The sequence below is a fragment of the Kogia breviceps genome, chromosome 10 (genome assembly GCF_026419965.1).
Source record: "Kogia breviceps isolate mKogBre1 chromosome 10, mKogBre1 haplotype 1, whole genome shotgun sequence".
NCBI lineage: Eukaryota > Metazoa > Chordata > Mammalia > Artiodactyla > Physeteridae > Kogia > Kogia breviceps.
The window spans coordinates 99,609,983-99,633,402 of NC_081319.1; the positions used below are offsets into that span (position 1 = coordinate 99,609,983).

The following is a 23,420-nucleotide window of genomic DNA, read 5'->3' on the forward strand; positions in this document are numbered from 1 at the left end:
CTTCACCTTCGGATACAAGCCAAGGTTAAAATCTGAGCAGACTGCGGTAAGAATGGCTATCAAGACGCTGCCGGAGAAGCAATACCTGCTTTAACCCCGAGTCAAGATGCCCAGCCCTGGATGCTGTTCTTCCCTCTCCTGGATGACAGCGGGCCTGTCGTGAATCAGGGCTCACTCCCGAGAGGTAAGTCAAAAACAGATGATTTGAAGACACATGCCCACCCAGGCCTTCTTTTTTTCTTTTAAACCAGAAAAAACAAGCCAGTCGACCAGATGATCGAGCCGGCGTGTGTACCGCGGAGTGTAACTGCCCCACGCGACGCCGCACTCACCGCACACCATCAGCAGCAGCACGATCAGCAGCGTGGCCACGAACACTAGCAGGGTCAGCCCGACGCTGTGCCACATCTTGGGGGCAGGAGGGTGGCCGGCTCCGGGCGTCTGGGCGGTGGGCGCGGGCGGGCCGACGGACGGGCGGGCGGCGCGGCCGGGGCTTCAGCGGCCGGCGCCGGGCGCGGCAGGGCGCCGGGGCGGCATGAGCGGCGACGCCCGGCAGCGCCCCCAGGAGGCGAGGCGGGGAGGGGCGGCGCGGGGGCGGCACCGCGGCCGGCCGACCGACCCACGGTCCTTCTCCGTCCGGCCGACGGAGCGCGGGCGGGAGACGGAACGTGGGGCGCCCCTAACGCCTCATCGCTCCGGGGAACCGGGGACGCGGCGCCCGGAGACCCCGGCGGCAGCCGGATGTGCTTCCATGGCGGACGCCGCGCGCCCGTGGAGAGGACAGAGGGCGAGCACTGGAACGCCCGGAGGCCACCCGGCCCTCGTCGTAGCCCGCCCGAGGGTCCGTCGACCCCCGCAGACCGCAGATAACGTCTCCCAGCGACGTCTGCGGCGCTTACCCGCTCCAGGCCCTCTCCCCCAGAAGCAGCTCATCACCCAGCGCCCCCACCACTCGCCGCCTCTGCGTCGCGGGGGCTGCTGGGAGATGAAGTTCAGAGCCTTGCGGAGCCTTGAGGAGGCCACCCCCAAGGGGACTACAACTCCCAGAATGCACCTCCCACTCAGCTGCTTTGCTTTCTCCCTCCTTCTCCTCCCCCGTTCCTTTGGTTTTCCTCAAGCCAGAATCTCTGTCTACCGACTGCTGTTCTCGGAACCCGTGCCCTTGGCTGTCCCTACTGCACTGTGCCAAAGCGCCAGAGTGATTTCAAACGCACAGTCGTTTTGTTTAAAGCCGTAACCGACGAAGCACGAAGAGGGAAGAAAGGGGAGGCAGCTACCTGAAAAACTTGTTGCCTGTGAACCTAGCCCTATTGCTGTGGGCGGAGGTTGGATACCTTGGGACTTTTGAGGAAATACCAACGTCCCCGCCAAAGAAAGGGGCCAGAGGCACGGAATCTCCCTATTTCCCGTGTAATCGATGTTGTTCTATGTTTTCATAGCTAATGTATTTCGGAAATGGCCCGCGAGGGACTTAAGGACATCAGCTTTGCCCTTAATTCGCCTGAGTTACGAATTTAATTCAGCTGCTTCCTTGAGACCAAGTGACAGACGACCCACAAGTGAAGATTTTGCCGCACTGGCGTGAACAAACCCCTGCGAAACAGGACGATGTCATAATCTCAAGCACTCAAATTAAAACTACTCAGTTCCGCCAGATTATACTCATTCGTTAAAGAGGTGCCCCCCGAAGAAAAAAGGATAACCGTGTATCCCACTTTTAGAAGGAACCAGCTGTAGCCTTCATGTTTTCCTGTGAGTCTGCTGCTCCCTGCCATACCTTTACATTCTTCTACTGATTCCTTTCCCCTGTCCTCTCGTAAGCAGGTAAGGTAAAGCGTCCTCAGAGAAAGAGAACGTAAGAAGCCATTTTTGGCCTAAGCCATTTTCTGAGGTAAGCCTGCCCTAGAATAGTCATAATCTTTTTTTTTTTTTTTTTTTTTTTTTTTTTTTTTTTTTGCGGTACGCGGGCTTCTCCCTCCTGTGGCCTCTCCCGTTGCGGAGCACAGGCTCCGGACGCGCAGGCTCAGCGGCCACGGCTCACGGGCCCAGCCGCTCCGTGGCACGTGGGATCCTCCCGGACCGGGGCACGAACCCCTGCATCGGCAGGCGGATTCTCAACCACTGCGCCACCAGGGAAGCCCCAGGCATAATCTTAAGGGAACAAAAGAACAAAAGACTTAACAGGCAAGAGAAGTAACCATAGCAAAGATAATAAATTAGGTGTAAACTCCCAGTTCTGTTACAATGGTAAAGATTAGCCTGAAGCACTTTCTTGAGATGTTTTGAAGAATTTAAACGCCCTCGGGTGCTCAACCACGAGATCAACTGGAGCCCAAGGGAGGATGAGGTTGACCTCTTCTGACCCTTGTGACTTCAACCAGCTAAAGCTTGGACTCTGTTGACCTCCCAAGCCCCTTCATGAACATGCATGTACCCTTAGCTAAAAACTTCCCCAGTTTTGCTGTTCAGAAAGACACTGCTTTGGGAAAGACCCCCAGTGATCTCCTTCCTTGCTGCAAGTAACAAATCCTTCCTCCTCCTGCTCTTTGGCTTGGTTGTGTCTTTTGGCTCAATACCCACCAAGAGGCCAACCCAGTGTGAAATAAAATTCATATTTTATTGGGACTTCCCTGGTAGTCCAGTGGTTAGGACTGCATGCCCCCGCTGCAGGGGACACGGGTTCGATCCCTGGTCGGGGAACTAAGATCCTGTGTGCCACTCGATGTGGCCAAAAAAATATATATATATATGTTTTATGGAAAGACAGGAAAAATTTAAACACAAGTTTTTCTCTGCTCTTTGGCCTCCTCTCTCCCCACTACTGTGCGCTGTGTATCTGCAATATGCCCAACCTTCCCCATCGGCAGAAATGCCTACTCAACCATGAAGAGCAACATTCTCCTTGCATCAAGACAACTTCTTGATCTTGTAAGGGGTCACATGACCCACCACGATGTTGCTCAGATCTGGATTGTGTAAACTGTCAATAATACGTCATTTAATGTACAGCCCTCTGTCTCAAAAAACTTATATAATTGTGCGGAGATGCTCTTCCTTTTGAGGGTTATAATCCTCAAATTTGGCTCAAATAAAATTTGGGGGTAACACTGTCTCCAAAAACAAGCAAACAGGGCTTCCCTGGTGGCACAGTGGTTGAGAATCCGCCTGCCGATGCAGGGCACACGGGTTTGTACCCCAGTCCGGGAAGATCCCACATGCCGCGGAGCAGCTGGGCCCGTGAGCCATGGCCACTGAGCCTGCGCGTCCGGAGCCTGTGCTCCGCAACGGGAGAGGCCACAACAGTGAGAGGCCCACGTACCGGGGGGGGGAAAAAAAAAAAAAAAAAGCAAACAAAATCTGAGCAGCAATGCCTTGATTTAATAAATAGATCCTGGCCATACCCAGCTGCTCCATTCTGTGAGCTGTAATGACTTTGCAGAAGATTTAATTCAGGGTTCCAATGAAGAGAGAACGAATCTCGTGCTATTCTGATACATTTACAAAAAAATCCATTGACACTTTTTTCAGAGATAGTTCAATTCTATTGCATAAATAAAGCACATTTTATTAAAATCCAGTTAAACAGTTGAAAAAAAACAGAACTGGAAGAATTTATCTTAAACCTTTGTATCTTCTTTCATTCACAAATACTGAATACCTAATAGATGCCACGCACTGTTCTAAGTGCTGAGGATACAGCGATGAATAAGACAAATGTGTTTACACTCAAGGTGTTTATGTTAGAGTTGGAAGATACAGACAATAAGCTTAAATAGGGAAACCTCATGAACTGCTAATTTCTATAATGAAAACAAGCAGGACAATGTGATATAGATAGGGGTGTTATTTTATTTATTTATTTGTTTGTTTGTTTTGGCTGTGTTGGGTCTTTGTTGCTGCGCTGGCTTTCTCTAGTTGTGGCGAGTGGGGGCTACTCTTTGTTGCGGCGCGGGCTTCTCATTGCAGTGGCTTCTCTTGTTGCGGAGCACGGACTCTAGGCATGTGGGCTTCAGTAGTTGTAGCACGTGGGCTCAGTAATTGTGGCACGTGGTCTGAGTAGTTGTGGCACATGGGCTTTGTTGCTCTGCAGCATGTGGGACCTTCCCGGACCAGGGCTCGAACCTGTGTCCCCTGCATTGGCAGGCGGATTCTTAACCGCTGTGCCACCAGGGAAGTCCGATAGAGGTGTTATTTTAGATTGAGGGGTGGGGATCAGGAAAAGCCTACCTGAGAAAGTGACATTTAGTCTGAGACCTGAATAATGACAAGAAAGATCCAGCCATGGAAAGATCTAGAGCAAGAGTGTACCAGGTAATGGGAGCAGCTAGTGCAGAAGCTGTTACCCGAAAACTGGATTCACCTTGTGTTGGGTATTGAACCAAAAGACACAGCTAAGCCAAAGAGCGGGAGGAGGAAGGATTTGTTATTTGCAGCAAGAAAGGAGATCACTGCGGGGGTCTTTCCCAAAGCAGTGTCTCCCGGAATAGCAAAATTGGGGAAGTTTTAAACTAAGGTCACATGCATATTCACGAAGGGCTTGGGAGGTCAACAGAGTCCAAGCTTTAGCTGGTTGAAGTCACAAGGGTCAGAAGAGGTCAACCTCATCCTCCCTTGGGCTCCAGTTGATCTCGTGGTTGAGCACCCGAGGGCGTTTAAATTCTTCAAAACAGCTCAAGAAAGTGCTTCAGGCTAATCTTTACCATTGTAACAGAACTGGGAGTTTACACCTGATATATTTTCTTTGCTATTGTTACTTCTCTTGCCTGATAACAGTCCTATGTTTCTGCATTCTTTTGTTCTTACAAAAGCCACAGGGAGCAAACAAATTTTGCTGTTCCTTTAAGCCTTGGTAGTGTTTCTCAACCCTAAGTGCACATTTTGAATCACCTAGTGTAAGTCCCTAGAGAAAGAAAACCAGGCATAGCTTTCTTGACATAAGAGAAGCCATTTTTGGTCTGAGCCATTTGGTGATCTAAGCCTGGCTGTAATGCTTGACCTTGAACAGGTTTCAGTAGTTAATGATCTTAAGGGAACAATGCAGTAAGTGAGAAGTGGAGGGATTTGGGATATGTTTTGGAAGAAAAATCATCAGGGCGAGCCAATGGATTAGCCATGGGGACAGGTAAGGAAAAGAAATTCAAAAATGACTCCCAGGTTTGTAACCTAAGCTTCTAGGTGAATGGCAGTGCTATTTCCTGAAATGTAACCACCTTCCCAGAATGCTTTAAGAACTCCAGTCTTTGTGTTAGGGAACCGTTGACCAAAACCGCCCACCTTGGCCAGGCACCATGTTAACCGCCTGCCTGAGTTGTCTTAGGACAGGAGATCCTGATAAAGAACGACTGTGCTGCTGCTGAAACTAATTCGGGAGGGGCCGAAAGGCAGGAGGACATGCCAGCCCATAGTAGGTCTTGTAAAACTCCCCTGGAAGAATTCGGGAGGTGCCAAAGGAGGAGGGGGGAGAAGATATGTCCTGCCAACCTCCCAGAAACCCTCACGCTGGAACCCATGTTGGCTGAGAGATGCTCAGGCCACCAGGAAGGACCCTGAGTCCGAATGACGGGCCAGAGACAACCTGGAAACTAACCCCGTTACCATAAAACCCGAGACTGCGAGCCACGTGGCAGAGCAGTTCTCCTGGGCTCCCTTGCCCTGTTGCTCTCCGCCCGGGCGCCCCTCCCAATACAGTCTTTTGCTTTGTCAGCACGTGTGTCTCCTCAGACAGTTCTTTTCCAAGTGTTAGGCAAGAGCCCACTCTCGGGCCCTGGAAGGGGTCTCCCTTTCTGCAACATTTTCAAACAAGCCTTAAATATTTGGGTGAAGGATGTCATGACTGGGGCAAAGTCACACAGCCAGGAACCAACGTCTCCTAACTCAAAAGTCCAAGATCTTTTCCTCTAAGCTGTGCTGTAATGTCTTGTCATCTGCTGTATTAGCATAGATCATCCTCCAGGGATAAATTTTATAAGGGTTTTCAAGAACAAGGTCTTGGGTTTACCCTTGAGCCACAGTTATTTCTGGAGTCCTCTACTTACTGTTCTCTGCCCTGTACAGTGCTCTGCTGTCTTTCTACCTCAATCCTACTGGTCCTGCAGTGTCTGTCCAATTTCCTCCTCAGTAAGACCTCCCAGACTCCTGATCTGTTGTCTACCTCCTGGAAGTCAATGGTTCTCAGCCACACCTGCATACTGAAACCGCCCAGGAAGCTTTACAATAAGATTCCTGGTTTCATGCCAAGCATATTGAAGGTAGGGAGGGGTTAGAGAGGTTCTGTAATTACTTAACATCCTTCAGGTTTTGATAAAAACTCAGACTCAAGAAACACTAGGGTAAACTATATATTTAGCAAATAATTAGGTACCTACTTTGTGATATTCCTTGGATTGTTTTATTATTTATTATTTTATATACACAAATACATACTATATATATGTACTCAGTTGGTAATATGTCTGGTCTCTCCATACCTTTTATCCCTTCTGTCCCTGGTCAGGGGGAGAAGTGACTTATCTAACTGGTGCATTTAGGAAAAACAAACTGGGTTTGCTGAGCTCAGCTCCTCCCACATTCCTCTTGAGTCTGAGCTGCCTTCTGCATACAGAGGGCACCCTAGTTCAGCATTGTCTCAACTTAGGGTTTAGTTAACAGGCCAGACTGGCTCTCCCATTATTATATGTTCTCTGACCTAGTCTTTATTATTAATAAGGGTGATATGTGGGCTTCCATATGTCTTATTACTTTTTTAATTAATTTTTTTGAGTATAGTTGATTTACTATACTCCAAAGTGTTAGTTTTGAAACCAAGTGAGGCCCCGTGGGGCTCCCGGGCTCGGAGACGTTTTTGTCCCCCCGTTTCTTGTAGGCCAGCCTCCAGCCTCCATGACCTTCCCTGAGTTCCAAAGGGCAGATTCCAACAGTTGCTAATCAAGGGAGGAGCAGCCAAGAAACCACCTGGGGTGAGATTCAAGGGACCAGAGAAGCTCATCGAGATGAGGAGACACCACCTGAAACTATAGGAGTCCAGGCCCTGCACACTGCAATCTTGGAGATCCCAGCCTCAAACCACTGCTGTAAAGCCCTCCATCACATCCTCCTGGGTTGGGACACATAGTTTTCGAGGACAGGAGCCCAGTGTGTCCCCCTCTGCCTGGCAAAGCAATAAAGCTGTTCTTTTCTACTTCACCCAAAACTCTGTCTCCGAGATTCGATTTGGCACCGGTGTACAGAGGCTGAGCTTTCGGCATCAGTATGAATTCTGACTTGGCTGAATTACTTCATCCGTCTAAGAGTTTAAGCTGCTGTTACATTTGTAAGCGTGGTAATATTTGTAAACATTTGTAAAAGAGGCATAATAATAACCCCTTTTCATAGGCTTGTTTTGAGAATTTTTTTTAATATATTCAATTTTTATTTGTCAATTATATCTCAATAAAGATGAGGGGGAGGGTTTCCCTGGTGGCGCAGTGGTTGAGAGTCCGCCTGCCGATGCAGGGGACACGGGTTTGTGCCCCGGTCTGGGAGGATCCCACATGCCGCGGAGCAGCTGGGCCCGTGAGCCATGGCTGCTGAGCCTGCGCATCCGGAGCCTGTGCTCTGCAATGGGAGAGGCCGCAAAAGTGAGAGGCCCGCATACCGCAAAAAAAAAAAAGATGAGGGAGAAATGTTTGAAAATTAGAATTCATTCATTCATCCAATAAGCATTGAATGCCCACTCGAGTTTAGCTACCACATAAAGTAGCTGAAGTGAGAGGCTGAGGTAGGAATACAGTAGAAGAGGCAAAGGAAAATTTGGGAGTACAGTCTGAAGGACCAAGAGTTCATAAGAAATATTTAATTATATTTTGTTTCATATTGTTTCCATAAACAGGATTATACCGAGCCTATTTTTCTGTCACTTGATTTTCTTTCCCCCTCAATATGTCTTGGAGGTACTTCCATGTCCATATCTGTAAGACTGTCTCATTCTTTTCTTTTTTAAAAAATTTATCCATTTTTGGCTGCGTTGGGTCTTCGTTGCTGCCTGTGCGCCTTCTCTAGTTGCAGTGAGTGGTGGCTTCTCTTGTTGTGGAGCACGGGCTCTAGGCACACAGGCTTCAGTAGTTGTGGCACATGAGCTTCAGTAGTTGTGGCACGTCGGCTTCAGTAGCTGTGGCTTGTGGGCTCTAGAGCGCAGGCTCAGTAGTTGTGGTGCACGGGCTTAGTTGCTCCACGGCATGTGGGATCTTCCCAGACCAGAGCTCGAATCCATGTCCCCTGCATCAGCAGGCGGATTCTTAACCATTGCGCCACCAGGGAAGTCCCTGTCTCATTCTTTTTTAATTTCTGTATCATGTATAGAAACGGGCTATAACTTATTTAAGCATTTTCTTATTGATGAATATTTAGGTTGGGGTGTTTCGAGAATTTAATAAGATGCTGTAAAGAGCTTACTTAGCATCGTGCTCTGCACTTAGGAGGTCTTCAATAAATATTAGTTAATAATCTTAATAACCTAATACATTCCAATATAATGGAAGGAACTGGGTAGCAGGACTGGTTTCTTTCAATTCATTTTTACTTAATTTGGAAGAGCAAGGGCAAGAGCAGACGAGGACCTATCGAGACAACTATTGCCCAGAAAGACTAACTGCAACCCACGTTTGCCTCTCCCCACCTCCAGCCTTGATGCTGTATTGAATGTGTAGGAGAAGCAGGTGCCCTTCACTAGGGAGCCACACATGCACTCAGTCCAGGATTTGGAGAAAATGGAGGAGGAGATCTGCCAGGAGGTGGAGTGGATTCATTTCCTGGGGCTGCCATGACAAAGTACCACAAATTGAGTGGCTCAGAACAACAGAAATGTACTCGCTTACAGGTGTGGAGGTTAAGCGTCTGAAATCAAGGTGCGGGCAGGGACATCCTCCCCCGGAAGGCTCTAGGGGAGACTCCTTTCTCACTTCTGGTGGTGGCTCTGGCAATCCTCCCAGCTGCATCACTCCAATCCCTGCCTCTCTTTTCACATGGCATTCTTCCTATGTGTCTGTATTTCTGTGTCTTCACATGGCCTTCTTATAAGGACATCAGTCATTGGATTTAGGGCCCCGCCCTGACCTACTAGGACCTCATCTTAATGTAACTAATTACATTTGCAAAGACCCTATTTCCAAATAAGGTTACGTTCTGAGATTCTAGATGGGTGTGAATTGGGGGAGAGGGGAGGGGACAACACCCACCGTTCAACTCCCTACATGAAGGAACTGTGGTTGAGCCCTTCCCATGACAATAGGTGGAGTCTACCTGCAGATCAGAGGCAATGTGCCTGGCACCTTCCACCAGCTATAAAAACATTAAAAAAAAAAAAATTGGCAGCTGCTTTATTTCTACCTCCCAAATAGCGTCCGAAGTGTCTCCACTGGCCAACGCTGATCCAGAACCATTTAGGAAAGGAAATTCTGTGAAATTCCAGTCTAGCTAAGTTGACATAGTACAGAGCTATCACACAGGGCATCAGTGAGGATATATATATATATATATATATATATATATATATATATATTTTTTTTTTTTTTTTTTTTTTTTTTTTTTTTTTTTTTTTTTTGCGTTATGCGGGCCTCTCACTGTTGTGGCCTCTCCCGCTGTGGAGCACAGGCTCCGGACGCACAGGCGCAGCGGCCATGGCTCCCGGGCCCAGTCGCTCCACGGCATGTGGGATCTTCCCGGACCGGGGCACGAACCTGTGTCCCCTGCATCGGCAGGCGGACTCTCAACCACTGCGCCACCAGGGAAGCCCTATATATATTTTTTAAAGCAGAGAAATGACTTGATGGAACTGTTGTTTAAAAAATATTGATCTGGCTGCAGAGAGGAGAGATTGGGGAGGAGGAAAGATTGGTGATGTTAAGAGATCATTGGCTCAGTCTAGGATAGTGGCCCCTAAACTTTCTTTGATTGTGCTTTTGGTAATGATAGACTAGATAAATGCGGCTGACCCTCTGGCTGAATACAACTGCAAATCTGCATTAAAAAAAAAAAATCTAAGTGTCAAAAAACTAAGAAAATAATGAGGAATAATTGCTCCAATATAGGGGAGCAGTTGGAAATGGAAATCCAGAAATGCGATCCCGGCATTTAGGGCTCTTTACGGTGTGTGTGGTGGGTGGGTGGTGGCGGGGAGCGGGGACTGGAAGGTCTGAAGAGCAGGCTGAGAAGTGCCTCCCAAGCTCTGGGGGCTTCGGGCTCAGGACCCTGGGAGACAAGCAGCCACACGGGGCTGACACACCAAAAGTTTGCATCACAGGAGAGGGAGGGAATGAAAAATAAACCTGCAAGCTAGGTCGGCTTTGTCTGATCTTGCTGACCCAGAAAAGGACAAATCCTGAAATTGGATTAGGGGAATCCTGGATTACTACAGCCCTGAGGCCTGGCAGAAACAAATTAAGAAACTCAACATCCAGGGCCTCAAATTATTTCTACAAATAACTTTTCAAACACAATTTCCAGTACATACGCAAACATTTTTTTTAATTGCTTGCCATTCTTAGTTTTAAAACTAAAATTGAGCACACACCTTTAATACATATTTATTCGCTTACAAAAATGAGATAGAGATGAAATAAAATATTTGAGCTTTTAAAATCTTATTTTTAACGGTAGGAAAAAGTTTTAACAACACTTTAGTTTTTTACAGCTGCTATAATGAAGTATCACAAACTGGGTAGCTTGAAATGACTGAAATGCATTCTCTGATAGTCATGGCGGGCAGAAATGCAAAGTCAAAATGTTGGCAGGCCCATGGCTCCTCTGAAGCTTCAAGGGGAGGATTCTCTTCCAGCTTTTATTTATGTGGCAGCATAAATCCTATCTCTGCCTTCTCTTCTCATAAGGATACCAGTCATTAATTTAACTAATGATATCTACAACGACGCTATTTCCAGATAACTTCGCGTTGAGGTACTGGAGATGAGGATTTCAACTTTTCCTGGGACACAGTTCAACCCATAGTAATTACCATACAGTCTTCATTATTAAAAAAAAAATCTTTTGAAAATGTTGAACAGTTTGAGAGTCAGCAACCCCACAGCCTGTTTGGTTTATCTCAATAATTAATTTTACTTTATTTATTTTGGGGGGCCGCACCTCATGGCATGCAGGATCTTGGTTCCCTAACCAGGGATTGAACCCACGCCCCCTGCAGTGGAAGCACAGCGTCTTAACCACTGGACCACTAGGAAGTCCCATAATTAATTTTAATGTTTATCATAATTGTAAAAGATGCTTCAAATAATCTGAGAGCCAAATGAAAGCAGAGCGTCTCCAACTGACTTTCTGAGTTGTGATACACATTTTTTAATCCCATCCACTTACTATCCAAAGATTGGTGTTGATCTTCATCTAGTAAATTATTAATACCATCTTTTTTTTTTTTTTTTTTTTTTTTTGTGGTACGCGGGCCTCTCACTGTTGTGGCCTCTCCCATTGCGGAGCTCAGGCTCCGGACGCACAGGCTCAGCGGCCATGGCTCACGGGCCCAGCCGCTCTGCGGCATGTGGGATCTTCCCGGACCGGGGCATGAACCCGTGTCCCCTGCATCGGCAGGCGGATTCGCAACCACTGCGCCACCAGGGAAGCCCGATTAATACCATCTTTTTGATGTTAGTTTTTTTGGACACTAATTGGATGTTGCATTTTTCTTTTATTTTTTTTCTTTTTGTTTTTGGATGTTGCATTTTTGTTATTTTTATGAATAGGTTAAAAATCCATGGGAACTCTTTGTGTGGGAAATTTTTAAACAAGTGAAATAATTCTGGTTCCAAGTTTGCGTGCAGATAGGAGACAGAATTATGTAGTTTTGGACAATTTAGTTGTATAACAGTGGACATGTTTTCAAACTATTCTCTCTATAAGATGTTTCTTTTAAAAGCAACAACTTTCTTGTTTATTGTTAAGACATTTATTTAGATTAAATGTGGCTATTTTTCCAAACTCTCTGCTACGTACTACATGACAGTCATTCCATCATTTTGCTGCAGGAAAGTCCAGCAAACTTTGTATAGTTGTCCTCTAGGTGGACACTGTGATCCACCACCCATAAGCATCCTCCCTGGATGTCGGACAGTGGCTTCGGCTGTAGCGAGTTATGGTGGCACTTCAGGGATTGCCTGGGGAGACCCACATCCAAGGGAATGACCTACACAGGAATATAAAGGTCTGGCTGTCTGAGCCCAACTCAGGACAACTCAGAAGGAGTCTTCCAGCCGAGGGGTGTTCTGCCTACAACGCAGCTCAGCTTCACCCCCTGCTCAGTCCTGCTTCCTTCTTCCCCTTCCTTCTACTCTTGTGGAAACCAGAGGCTTGCACTGCTAATCATCCTGCAGGCTGTGTCTCAGAATTTTCTTCCCAGGGACATCATCATTTAAGAGAAAAAAAAAAAAATGCATAACGTGTCTTTACAATCTTTGCCAAGAGAAAACCAGAAAACTTATGTGTGGTACAAAAGGTTTGCCTGGCCATTGTAATGATGGCCTATTATTTTAAAGTCTTGAATTTACAAAATGAAGCCCATCAAAAACAAGTCATAGCAAGGAAAGAGCAATGCATAGAGATACTCGGAAAGTGGGGCTCCGACTACGCCCCCAGGATATGTCCTATTATTCTATTTGATGTGTGCCCATATAACATAAGGACCAAATGAGGATCCCAGTGAATGTTATGAAAGTTTACATTTTTACCTTTTAAAATAAACATATACGCTTTCTCATAGTGTCTTTTTATGTTCTCGGTGTATCAGATTGCATATTCCACTCATCTGGGCCAAAAGCCACAAGAACGGAACCTCAGGTGACAAAGGAAGGGCAGGAGGGAGAGCACGATGGACACAGACACACGAGTTGTCTGTGCTGAGGAGGACATGGGAAGAACCAATGACAACGTCCAAATCATTAGCCTAAGTGACTGAATGAAAGTCAGGGCCCTAGACAGAAATTTTTGACTTGGAGAATAAGGTAATGTCTGCCTTGCTGGATTTGGATGATGGTGGTAGGACACCTGAATAAAGATGTTCAGCAGGAAGATCTCACTGGGTGGCTGGAAGTTGTTCAAGAGAGCCGTCAGGACTCAAGTAGCCATCTGCAAATTTGGGAAGGTGAAAGCTGAAGGATTGAGGAATGTCTAAGAAGAGAGGATGACGAGATCAGAAAAGCATTTTTCAAAGATTGGGCTTGATCTTGAAATAATGACTCTTTATCTCTTTTTTTCTGATTTTGAGTGTGATGCACATTTGTTGAAAAATTGTCTTCCTGACAAACTCATTATTTAAAACTCCTTGAATGTATTGCTTCTGTGAAATCTTTATTGCACAGGGGTGATTTATCAACCTCTCTATTATGGTATACCTAGATCTTGTATTCACATTGATTATGTATTCATCATTCAGTACTCTCTCAATTTTTTCTGTCTCTCCCGCTAAATTGTTTTTTTTCAAGGCAAAGGCCTTGACATTTTTGTTCCCTGCATGCAGATACTTACATGTTAGTCTCTCAGTAATTGCTTCCAAATACATAAATTCATGGAAAAAAAAAAAAAAAGACTGGGTTTGAAAAAAAAGAAGAAACTTTGAAAAAAAAAAGTTAGGCCTAGCAGTGGAGTTGAAGATCTGATGGAAAAACCTTAGGTCTTATAGGGGTTCTGAGTGCGTCACCCCAAAAGTTGCCACATTAGCATATTGATATTTTGAGTTAAAGGCACTTGAGAAACAGCACATGTAAAAAGGTCACTTTGACCTTCCTTTTTCTTCCTGAAAGCAGGAAATAAAATTCTCCTGTGATAGGCGCCCTCCCTGAACCAGAGGAAAAAAGCCTTCTCATCACTGGAAACAGGAAGTCATGGCCGAGAGAAATCCGTGCAAAAAAACTTGGTCAAAATAACCCCAATCTTCCCAGCCACTTCTCTACGATTAATTGCCCTAGTTCAAACCCCTTTGTGTTGTCACGTGTTTGCAATTCACTACTGTTTGTCCAACCTAGTGTATAAGCTTGGACCTTAACTGCTTCTTTGGGTCTCTGTTACTTTTCTGAAGGCTCCCATGTACATGTAAAAATTACTAAATAAGATTTGTATGCTTCTTCTGTTCATCTGTCTTATGTCCATTTAATTCTTAGGCCCAGCCAGAGACCTAAGAGAGTAGAGAAGTTTTGCTTCACTTACGAGTCTCAAGGCCACCTAGAGGAGGCTGCGGGGATACAGACGTGGGCAAATGAAGTCCATAGGCAAGGGCATGGGAAGGGAAGGAGAGGAGAGGAGGGGTTCAAGAGACGTCACCAAGAAGAGCAAGCTTTGTGAGAAGCCAGGGAAAAGAAAGAATTCAACAGTTCCTTTTGGACCTTATTTGGAAAAATATCTTTTTTTTTTGGCCGTGCCCGGCAGCTTGCAGGGTCTTAGTTCCCCACCCAAGGATCAAACCCGCAACCCCTGCAGTGGAAGTGTGGAGCCTTAAGCACTGGGTAGCCAGCGAAAGGCCCTGGAAAAATATCTGTGTTCCAAATACACTGTCCTCTGTTCTCATCCTGACTCATGGAAACCCACATAAATATGGTGTAAGTCTTAGAAGTGGTTAAGTTCAATTACAGTTAGGCACTGAATACACGCCAGTTTCCCTATGGCAAATTAAACAGCTAACTATAGCAATAGATTTTTATCTACCCAGATAGCAACAGCTTGTCATGAGCAAGAAGGCACATGTGGCTGATACTCATTTCCTTTCTTGGTCTAATTATTCCCATGAAAGATAGAATATTGGCTTTTAGACCATATGTATAAAAGTTTATGTTGTAGCTGTTTAGGCTAATTAGCTAGTTGTTTTTTTTTTAAAAAAAAAAGAAAGGCTAAACAATTTAGTACTGTAAAAGATAGCTATACTATTATTTTCACAGTTTAATAGGTTGAACATTTATAATGGATGTGGTCTTAGTTCGTTTGGGCTGCTATAACAAAAACACAGTAGACTGAATGGCTTAAACAACAAACATTTATTTCCCACAGTTCTGGAGGCGGGGAAGTCCAAGATCAAGGCACCAATGGATTCAGTGTCTGGTGAAGAAACACTTCCTGGTTCACCCTCTTGTTTTGTCCTCACATAGCAGAAAAAGAAAGAAAGCTTTTTGGGGTCCCTTTTACAAGGCCACTAATCCCACTGATGAGGGCTCTACCCTCATGACCTAATTACCTTCCAAAGGGCCCATCTCCTAATACCATCATACTGGGAGTTAGGGTTTCAACATATGAAATGCAGTCATTTAGCCCATAACAGATATCATGTTTCTTTCCTTTAACAGCCCAACCTATCTTATTTCTTCTGCCTACCAAAAAACTGGGTAATTTCAGAGAGGGGGGGAAAAATTCTCTAAGAGAAAAGAAATTCCTAAACCATGTCATGCTTTCCTTGATGATACACAGAATGAAGTCTACATCCTTCAGTTTGAACAATAAAGCCCTGATTCTTACATTTCTAGGGAAATGTGGTATTTTGCTGGATCTTTATAGTCTAGTACGAAATTTTAATTTCTGTTAGAATTTTATCCCCTGGTAGAGTTGTAGGATGTTAATCAGTTGAATAAGTTATTGCAGGTCTATCTGAATCATGACTAGGGCAAAATGCATTTGGGGACTATTAAAAACACTTTTATTGGGCTTAATATTGTAGCTCAAGCCACTACTTTAAAGCCACTGTTTTAAAAGTACTTATCAATACAGTACTTTTCTACATCATCACGAAAATATGAAGTTAGGCTCAAATGTTACATTGCCACTTAGTTGAAGTCTGGCTAACAGTAGCTAGTAACACTCCTGTTGTTCTTGTCTACTGTATTAACTCATTTAATCTTCACCTCAATTCTATTAGGTAGGAACTATTATTATTCCCATTTTATAGATGAGGAAGCTGAGGCACAAGAGGTTAAGTAACCAGACCAAAGTTACATAACTAGTAATGGGAGAACCAGGATGCAGACCCAGACAGTCAGCCCCAAGTCCACGTTCTTAACCACTATGCTTATTCTGGCTGTTTAAGTAAGAGTTAAGTGCTTACAGGGGAAAAAATTACTTCCACTTACCTCCATAAAATTCTAAGAATCATACATGCAGTTATGTAGTAGATTGGGAGAAAAATAAAGTAAGTTAGGGGGGCAGAGTCAAGATGGCGTACTAGGAGGATGCGGAATTCACCTCTCCTCACAGTTGGGCAGCACCAGGCACCAGTGGGGGACCACAGGCACCTAAGGGGACGGGAGGACACCCAGCGACCGGGTAGGACATGGGGTGTGGGGGGGATTGAGGGGAGAGGAGAAGTGGAGGTGGGACAGGACCTGAGCCCTTGAGGGGCAGCTGTGGGAGGGGAAGGGATCCCACACCCGAAGGGGGAAATTGGGGAACCATTGGGAGGGCAGAGGATCAAAAGGGAGTGTGGCCGGGTTTTTCCTGCCCACTTGGGCCCCCGGGAACCTGCTGAGATCCCAGGCCTGGTCCTCTGCCCACTGAGGCCCCCCTCCAGCAGTGGGGCTCCTGAGGGAGTGGGAGGGATGGAAGGGAGAGAAAAGTAAAGGCCAGAACTCCAGAACAAGCACCCCTGAGGGGCAGCTGGGGGAGGGGAGGAGTTCCTACAGCAGCGGGACCCACCCCGGTTAGGGGTCCAGCAGCGACAGGGGGAGAACTTTGTGGGGCAGAGGAACAGAAAGGAGCGCGGCCAGTGCTCTCCCTGGCCACTTGGGCACCGGTGAGCCTCTTGGGCTCTCGGGCCTAATCCTTTGCCCTTGGAGCCTCTGTCCTGCCCCGCAGAGCCCAAGCCCCACCCCAAGCCCCCACCCAGGGCCCCACATCTATCCTCGGAGACCCCCTCTGAGACCCGCTCCAACTGGGCCTAAGCCCCACCCACACACCCTCACCATGGGACTTACCTCCAAACTCCAGAACTCCACACTCCAGGCCCTCCTTTCCACCTGCTGCCTCTCCCTTCCACAAAGGTCCTAATCCTAAGCCCTGCCCAACGCTTGAACATCACCCTGCCTAGGCCTCTCCCCAACATAAACCCCACCCCTCCCTAAATTCTGCCCCCACCTAAACTCCACTCCCATAGCCAAGGCTTTTTTTATTTTCCTTTTAGATTGGGGTTCTGTTTTACCCTGTTGACTCATTGTTGGTTTTTTGTGTTTTTTGTTTTGTTTTTTTGAATTTTATTTTATTTATTTTTTTATACAGCAGGTTCTTATTAGTTATCCATTTTATACACATCAGTATATAAATGTCAATCTCAATCTTCCAATTCATCCCACCACCACCCCCCAACTGCCACTTTACCCCTTTGGTGTCCATACCTTTGTTCTTTCTGGGACAACATTAAACACATAAACATTCAAATTATAGGGGTCCCAGAAGAGGGAGAGAAAGAGAAAGGGTCTGAGAAAATATTTGAAGAGATTATAGTCAAAAACTTCCTTAACATGGGAAAGGAAATAGTCAATCAAGTCCAGGAAGCACAGAGAGTACAATACAGGGTAAACCCAAAGAGAAACACACTGAGACATGTATTAATCAAAGTATCAAAAATTAAATACAAAGAAAAAATATTAAATGCAGCAAGGGAAAAGCAACAAATAACATACAAGGGAATCCCCATACGGTTAACAGCTGATTTTTCAGCAGAAACTCTGCAAGCCAGAAGGAAGTGGCAGGACATACTTAAAGTGATGAAAGGGAAAAACCTACAACGAAGATTACTCTACCCAGCAAGGATCTCCTTCAGATTCAACAGAGAAATTGAAACCTTTACAGACAAGCAAAAGCTAAGAGAATTCAGCACCACCAAACCAGCTTTACAACCAATGCTAAAGGAACTTCTCTAGGCAGGAAACAGAAGAGAAGGAAAAGAACTACAAAAACAAATCAAAAACAATTAAGAAAATTGTAATAGGAACATACATATCAATAATTACCTTAAATGTAAATGGATTAAATGCTGCAACCAAAAGACATAGACTGGCTGAATGGATACAAAAACAAGGCCCGTACATATGCTGTCTACAAGAGACCCACTTCAGACCTAGGGACACATACACACTGAAAGTGAGGAGTTGGAAAAAGATATTCCATGCAAATGGACATCAAAAGAAAGCTGGAGTAGCAACTCTCATAGCAGATGAAATAGACTTTTCATCTATTAGACTTTTTCATCTAATAAAGACTATTACAAGAGACAAAGAAGGACACTACATAATGATCATGGGATCAATCCAAGAAGAAGATATAACAATTGTAAATATTTATGCACCCAACATAAGAGTACCTCAATACATAAGGCAACTGCTAACAGCCATAAAAGTGGAAATCGACAGTAACACAATAATAGTAGGGGACTTTAACACCCCACTTTCACCAATGGACAGATCATCCAAAATGAAAATAAATAAGGAAACACAAGCTTTAAATGACACATTAAACAAGATGGACTTAATTGATAATTATAGGACATTCCATCCAAAAACAACAGAATACACTTTCTTCTCAAGTGCTCATGGAACATTCTCCAGGATAGACCATATCTTGGGTCACAAATCAAGCTTTAGTAAATTTAAGAAAATTGAAATCGTATCAAGTATCTTTTCCGGCCACAATGCTATGAGACTAGCTATCAATTAGGGGAAAAAACTGTAAAAATTACAAACACATGGAGGCTAAACAATACACTACTAAATAACCAAGAGATCACTGAGGAACTCAAAGAGGAAATAAAAAAATACCTAGAAACAAATGACAATGAAAACACGACAACCCAAAACCTCTGGGATGCAGCAAAAGCAGTTCTAAGAGGGAAGTTTATAGCAATACAATCCTACCTCCATAAACAAGAAAAATCTCAAATAAACAACCTAAACTTACACCTAAAGCAATTAGAGAAAGAAGAACCAAAAAAAAAAAAAAAAAAAACCCAGAGTTAGCAGAAGGAAAGAAATCATAAAGATCAGATCAGAAATAAATGAAACCAAAATGAAGGAAACAATAGCAAAGATCAATAAAAGTAAAAGCTGGTTCTTTGAGAAGATAAACAAAATTGATAAACCATTAGCCAGACTCATCAAGAAAAAAAGGGAGAAGACTCATATCAACAGGATTAGAAATGAAAAAGGAGAAGTAACAACTGACACTGCAGAAATACAAAGGATCATGAGAGATTACTACAAGCAAATATTTGACAATAAAATGGACAACCTGGAGGAAGTGGACAAATTCTTAGAAAAGCACAACCTTCTGAGACTGAAGCAGGAAGAAATAGAAAATATAAACAGACTGATCACAAGCACTGAAATTGAAACTGTGATTAAAAATCTTCCAACAAATAAAAGCCCAGTCTTCACAGACGAATTCTATCAAACATTTAGAGAAGAGCTAACACCTATCCTTCTCAAACTCTTTCAAAATATAGCAGAGGGAGGAACACTCCCAAACTCATTCTACAAGGCCACCATCACCCTATACCAAAACCAGACAAAGATGTCACAAAAAAAAAAAACTACAGGCCAATATCTCTGATGAATATTGATGCAAAAATCCTCAACAAAATACTAGCAAACAGAATCCAACAGCACATTAAAAGGATCATACACCATGATTAAGTGGGGTTTATCCCAGGAATGCAAGGATTCTTCAATATATGCAAATCAATCAATGTGATGTACCATATTAACAAATTGAAGGAGAAAAGCCATATGATCATCTCAGTAGATGCAGAAAAAGCTTTTGACAAAATTCAGCACAGATTTATGATAAAAACTCTTCATAAAGTAGGCATAGAGGGAACCTACCTCAACATAATAAAGGCCATATATGACAAACCCACAGCCAACATCATTCTCAATGGTGAAAAACTGAAACCATTTCCTCTAAGATCAGGAGCAAGACAAGGTTGTCCACTCTCACCACTATTATTCAACATAGTTTTGGAAGTTTTAGCCACAGCAATCAGAGATGAAAAAGAAATAAAAGGAATCCAAATCAGAAAAGAAGAAGTAAAACTGTCACTGTTTGCAGATGACATGATACTATATACAGAGAAACCTAAAGATGCTACCAGAAAACTACTAGAGCTAACCAATGAATTTGGTAGAGTAGCAGGATACAAAATTAATGCACAGAAATCTCCTGCATTCCTATACACTAAGGATGAAAAATCTGAAGAGAAATTAAGGAAACACTCCCATTTACCATTGCAACCAAAAGAATAAAATACCTAGGAATAGACCTACCTAAGGAGACAAAAGACCTGTATGCAGAAAACTATAGGACACTGATGAAATAAATTAAAGATGATACAAACAGATGGAGAGATATACCATGTTTTGGGGTTGGAAGAATCAACATTGTGAAAATGACTGTACTACCCAAAGCAATCTACAGATTCCATGCAATTCCTATCAAACTACCAATTACAATTTTCACAGAACTAGAACAAAAAATTTCACAATTTGTATGGAAACACAAAAGACCCCGAATAGCCACAGCAATCTTGAGAAAGAAAAATGGAGCTGAAGGAATCAGGCTCCCTAACTTCAGACTATACTACAAAGCTGCAGTAATCAAGACGGTATGGTACTGGCACAAAAACAGAAATATAGATCAATGGAACAGGATAGAAAGCCTAGAGATACACCCATGCACATATGGTCATCTTATCCTTGTTAAAGGAGGCAAGAGTATACAGTGGAGAAAAGACAGCCTCTTCAATAAGTGGTGCTGAGAAAACTGAACAGCTACATGTAAAAGAATGAAATTAGAACACTCCCTAACACCGTACAGAAAAATAAACCCAAAATGGTTTAAAGACCTAAATGTAAGGCCAGACACTATAAAACTCTTAGAGGAAAACATAGGGAGAACACTCTGTGACATAAATCACAGCAAGATCCTTTTTGACCCACCTCCTCGAGAAATGGAAATAAAAACAAAAATAAACAAATGGGACCTAATGAAACTTAAAACATTTTGCACAGCAAAGCAAGCTGTAAGCAAGATGAAAAGACAACCCTCAGAATGGGAGAAAATATTTGCAAACGAAGCAGCTGACAAAAGATTATTCTCCAAAATTTACAAGCAGCTCATGCAGCTCCATATCAAGAAAACAAACAACTCAATCCAAAAATGGGCAGAAGACCTAAATAGACATTTCTCCAAAGAAGATATACAGATTGCCAACAAACACATGAAAGAATGCTCAACATCACTAATCATTAGAGAAATGCAAATCAAAACTACAATGAGGGGGCTTCCCTGGTGGCGCAGTGGTTAAGAATCCCCCTGCCAATGCAGGGGACACGGGTTCAATCCCTAGCCTGGGACGATACCACATGCCATGGAGCAACTAAGCCCATGCGCCACAACTACTGAGCTCGCGCTCTAGAGCCCATGCTCTGCAACAAGAGAAGCCACGACAATGAGAAAACCGTGCACCGCAATGAAGAGTAGTCCCCACTTGCCTCAACTAGAGAAAGCCCATGAGCAGCAACACAGACCCAATACAGCCAACAATAAAAACAAATAAATTAATTAATTAAAAAAATAAGTGTCCTCCACACTCCAGTCCTACTGTATTTTTAAAAAGAAAAAAAAATGCTATTTTTTTAAAAAAAGAAAAACTACAATGAGGTATCACCTCACACCAGTCAGAATGGCCATTATCAAAAAATCTACAAACAATAAATGCGGGAGAGGGTGTGGAGAAAAGGGAACCCTCTTGCACTGTTGGTGGGAATGTAAATTGATACAGCCACTATGGAGAACAGTATGGAGGTTCCTTAAAAAACTACAAATAGAACTACCATATGACCCAGCAATCCCACTACTGGGCATATACCCTGAGAAAACCATAAATCAAAAAGAAACATGTCCCACAATGTTCATTGCAGCACTATTTACAATAGCCAGGACATGGAACCAACCTAAATGTCTATCGACAGATGAACAGGTAAAGATGTGGCACATATATACAATGGAATATTACTCAGCCATAAAGAGAAAAGAAATTGAGTTACTTGTACTGAGGTGGATGGACCTAGAGTCTGTCATACAGCGTGAAGTAAGTCAGAAAGAGAAAAACAAATACCGTATGCTAACACATGTATATGGAATCTAAAAAACAAAGGTCATGAAGAACCTAGGGGCAGGACAGGAATAAAGATGCAGACGTAGAGAATGGACTTGAGGACACATGGAGGGGGAAGGGTAAGCTGGGACGAAGTGAGAGAGCAGCGTTGACATATATACACTACCAAATGTAAAATAGATAGCTAGTGGGAAGCAGCTGCATAGCACAGGGAGATCAGCTCAGTACTGTGACCACCTAGAGGGATGGGATAGGGAGAGTGGGAGGGAGACACAGAGAGAGGAGATATGGGGATGTATGTATACATACAGCTGATTCACCTTGTTATACAGCAGAAACTAACACAATATTGTAAAGCAATTATACTCCAATAAAAATGTTAAAAAAAAAAAAAACAGTAACTGGGACCTATAATATAAATTGTTCTGGAAGACACCGCAGGTCATTTCTGCCATCCAGCCTACCATGAATCCCACCTTCCAACAGTCCATCTCACACAGTAAGAAAGACAAATGCATGCTGTAGAAACCTAAATGCAACATAGTCTCATGACGCTTTGTTGATGAATAGCGATGAAAAATTAAAAGACAGAAAAAAAGCTGAAAGTGTCCTCGAGTTCAGATTTTTCTAGCTTCAGGTCACCATGGATTCATGAATTGTGAAAAGCATTTTTTTCTAGATGGATTGCAATAGAAAAAGAAATATTAGAGTACATTTCACAGAGTAAAGGTATTGTCTTATTTATGAAAATTTTATTTATGGACAGGATCATAACCTAAAATATATTTCTTACTGTGAATTTCAAACAAAAACTTTGATATCTATGGATGTAGTCTAAACCTCCCTTCCTGTGAGACTGGGTCCAAGAGATCCAAACAAGATCAACCCAAAGAGGACCACACCAAGACACATTGTAATTTAAATGACAAAAATTAAATATTACAAATTTCTGATTTTCACAAGGTGTATTTTTACTTTGTGAATGTGTAAATTATATACACATTAATGACTCCATGTACATTTATACTTTTCCCCCTATGGGATTTGCAGGAGACAAATACCACTGGTAGCTGGTTAGTTTGTCAGAGGCATTTGTTTAAAGGAGAAACTTCTTTTAGTACAGACTATAAATAATACATCCCCCAGAACCTATATTTGAAAAGCGCAAGTCAAAAAGATCACATTGGCCGGAATCACCTGTATTTATCAGAAATGCGCGCAATCTCTCCAGCAGAGGGCGCTAAAATATAAATTCGGCACTTTTGCTAAGTGAAGCTGAGCCAAAGTTTGTTTACTTGCA

At 43.7% G+C, this 23,420-nt stretch overlaps 2 protein-coding genes across 4 annotated transcripts in view; one reads left to right on the top strand and one right to left on the bottom strand.

Moving 5' to 3' along the window:
• The window catches only part of SMIM13 (small integral membrane protein 13), a 188,193-nt gene extending 187,699 nt beyond the window's left edge, over positions 1-494 (bottom strand). For both annotated transcript variants that reach the window (XM_067006773.1, XM_059077786.2), the window contains exon 1: positions 333-494. In XM_067006773.1, the coding sequence (XP_066862874.1) occupies positions 333-408 (76 nt within the window). In that variant the 5' untranslated portion in view covers positions 409-494. The remainder of the gene's footprint in view (positions 1-332) is intronic.
• A 74-nt stretch (positions 495-568) lies between these two features.
• Positions 569-23,420, top strand: part of ELOVL2 (ELOVL fatty acid elongase 2) — a 99,505-nt gene continuing 76,653 nt past the window's right edge. For both annotated transcript variants that reach the window (XM_059077777.2, XM_067006775.1), the window contains exon 1: positions 569-1,752. Coding sequence is in view for 1 of the 2 variants with exons in the window: in XM_067006775.1 (XP_066862876.1) it covers positions 1,743-1,752 (10 nt within the window). In the remaining variant the exon portion in view is untranslated. The remainder of the gene's footprint in view (positions 1,753-23,420) is intronic.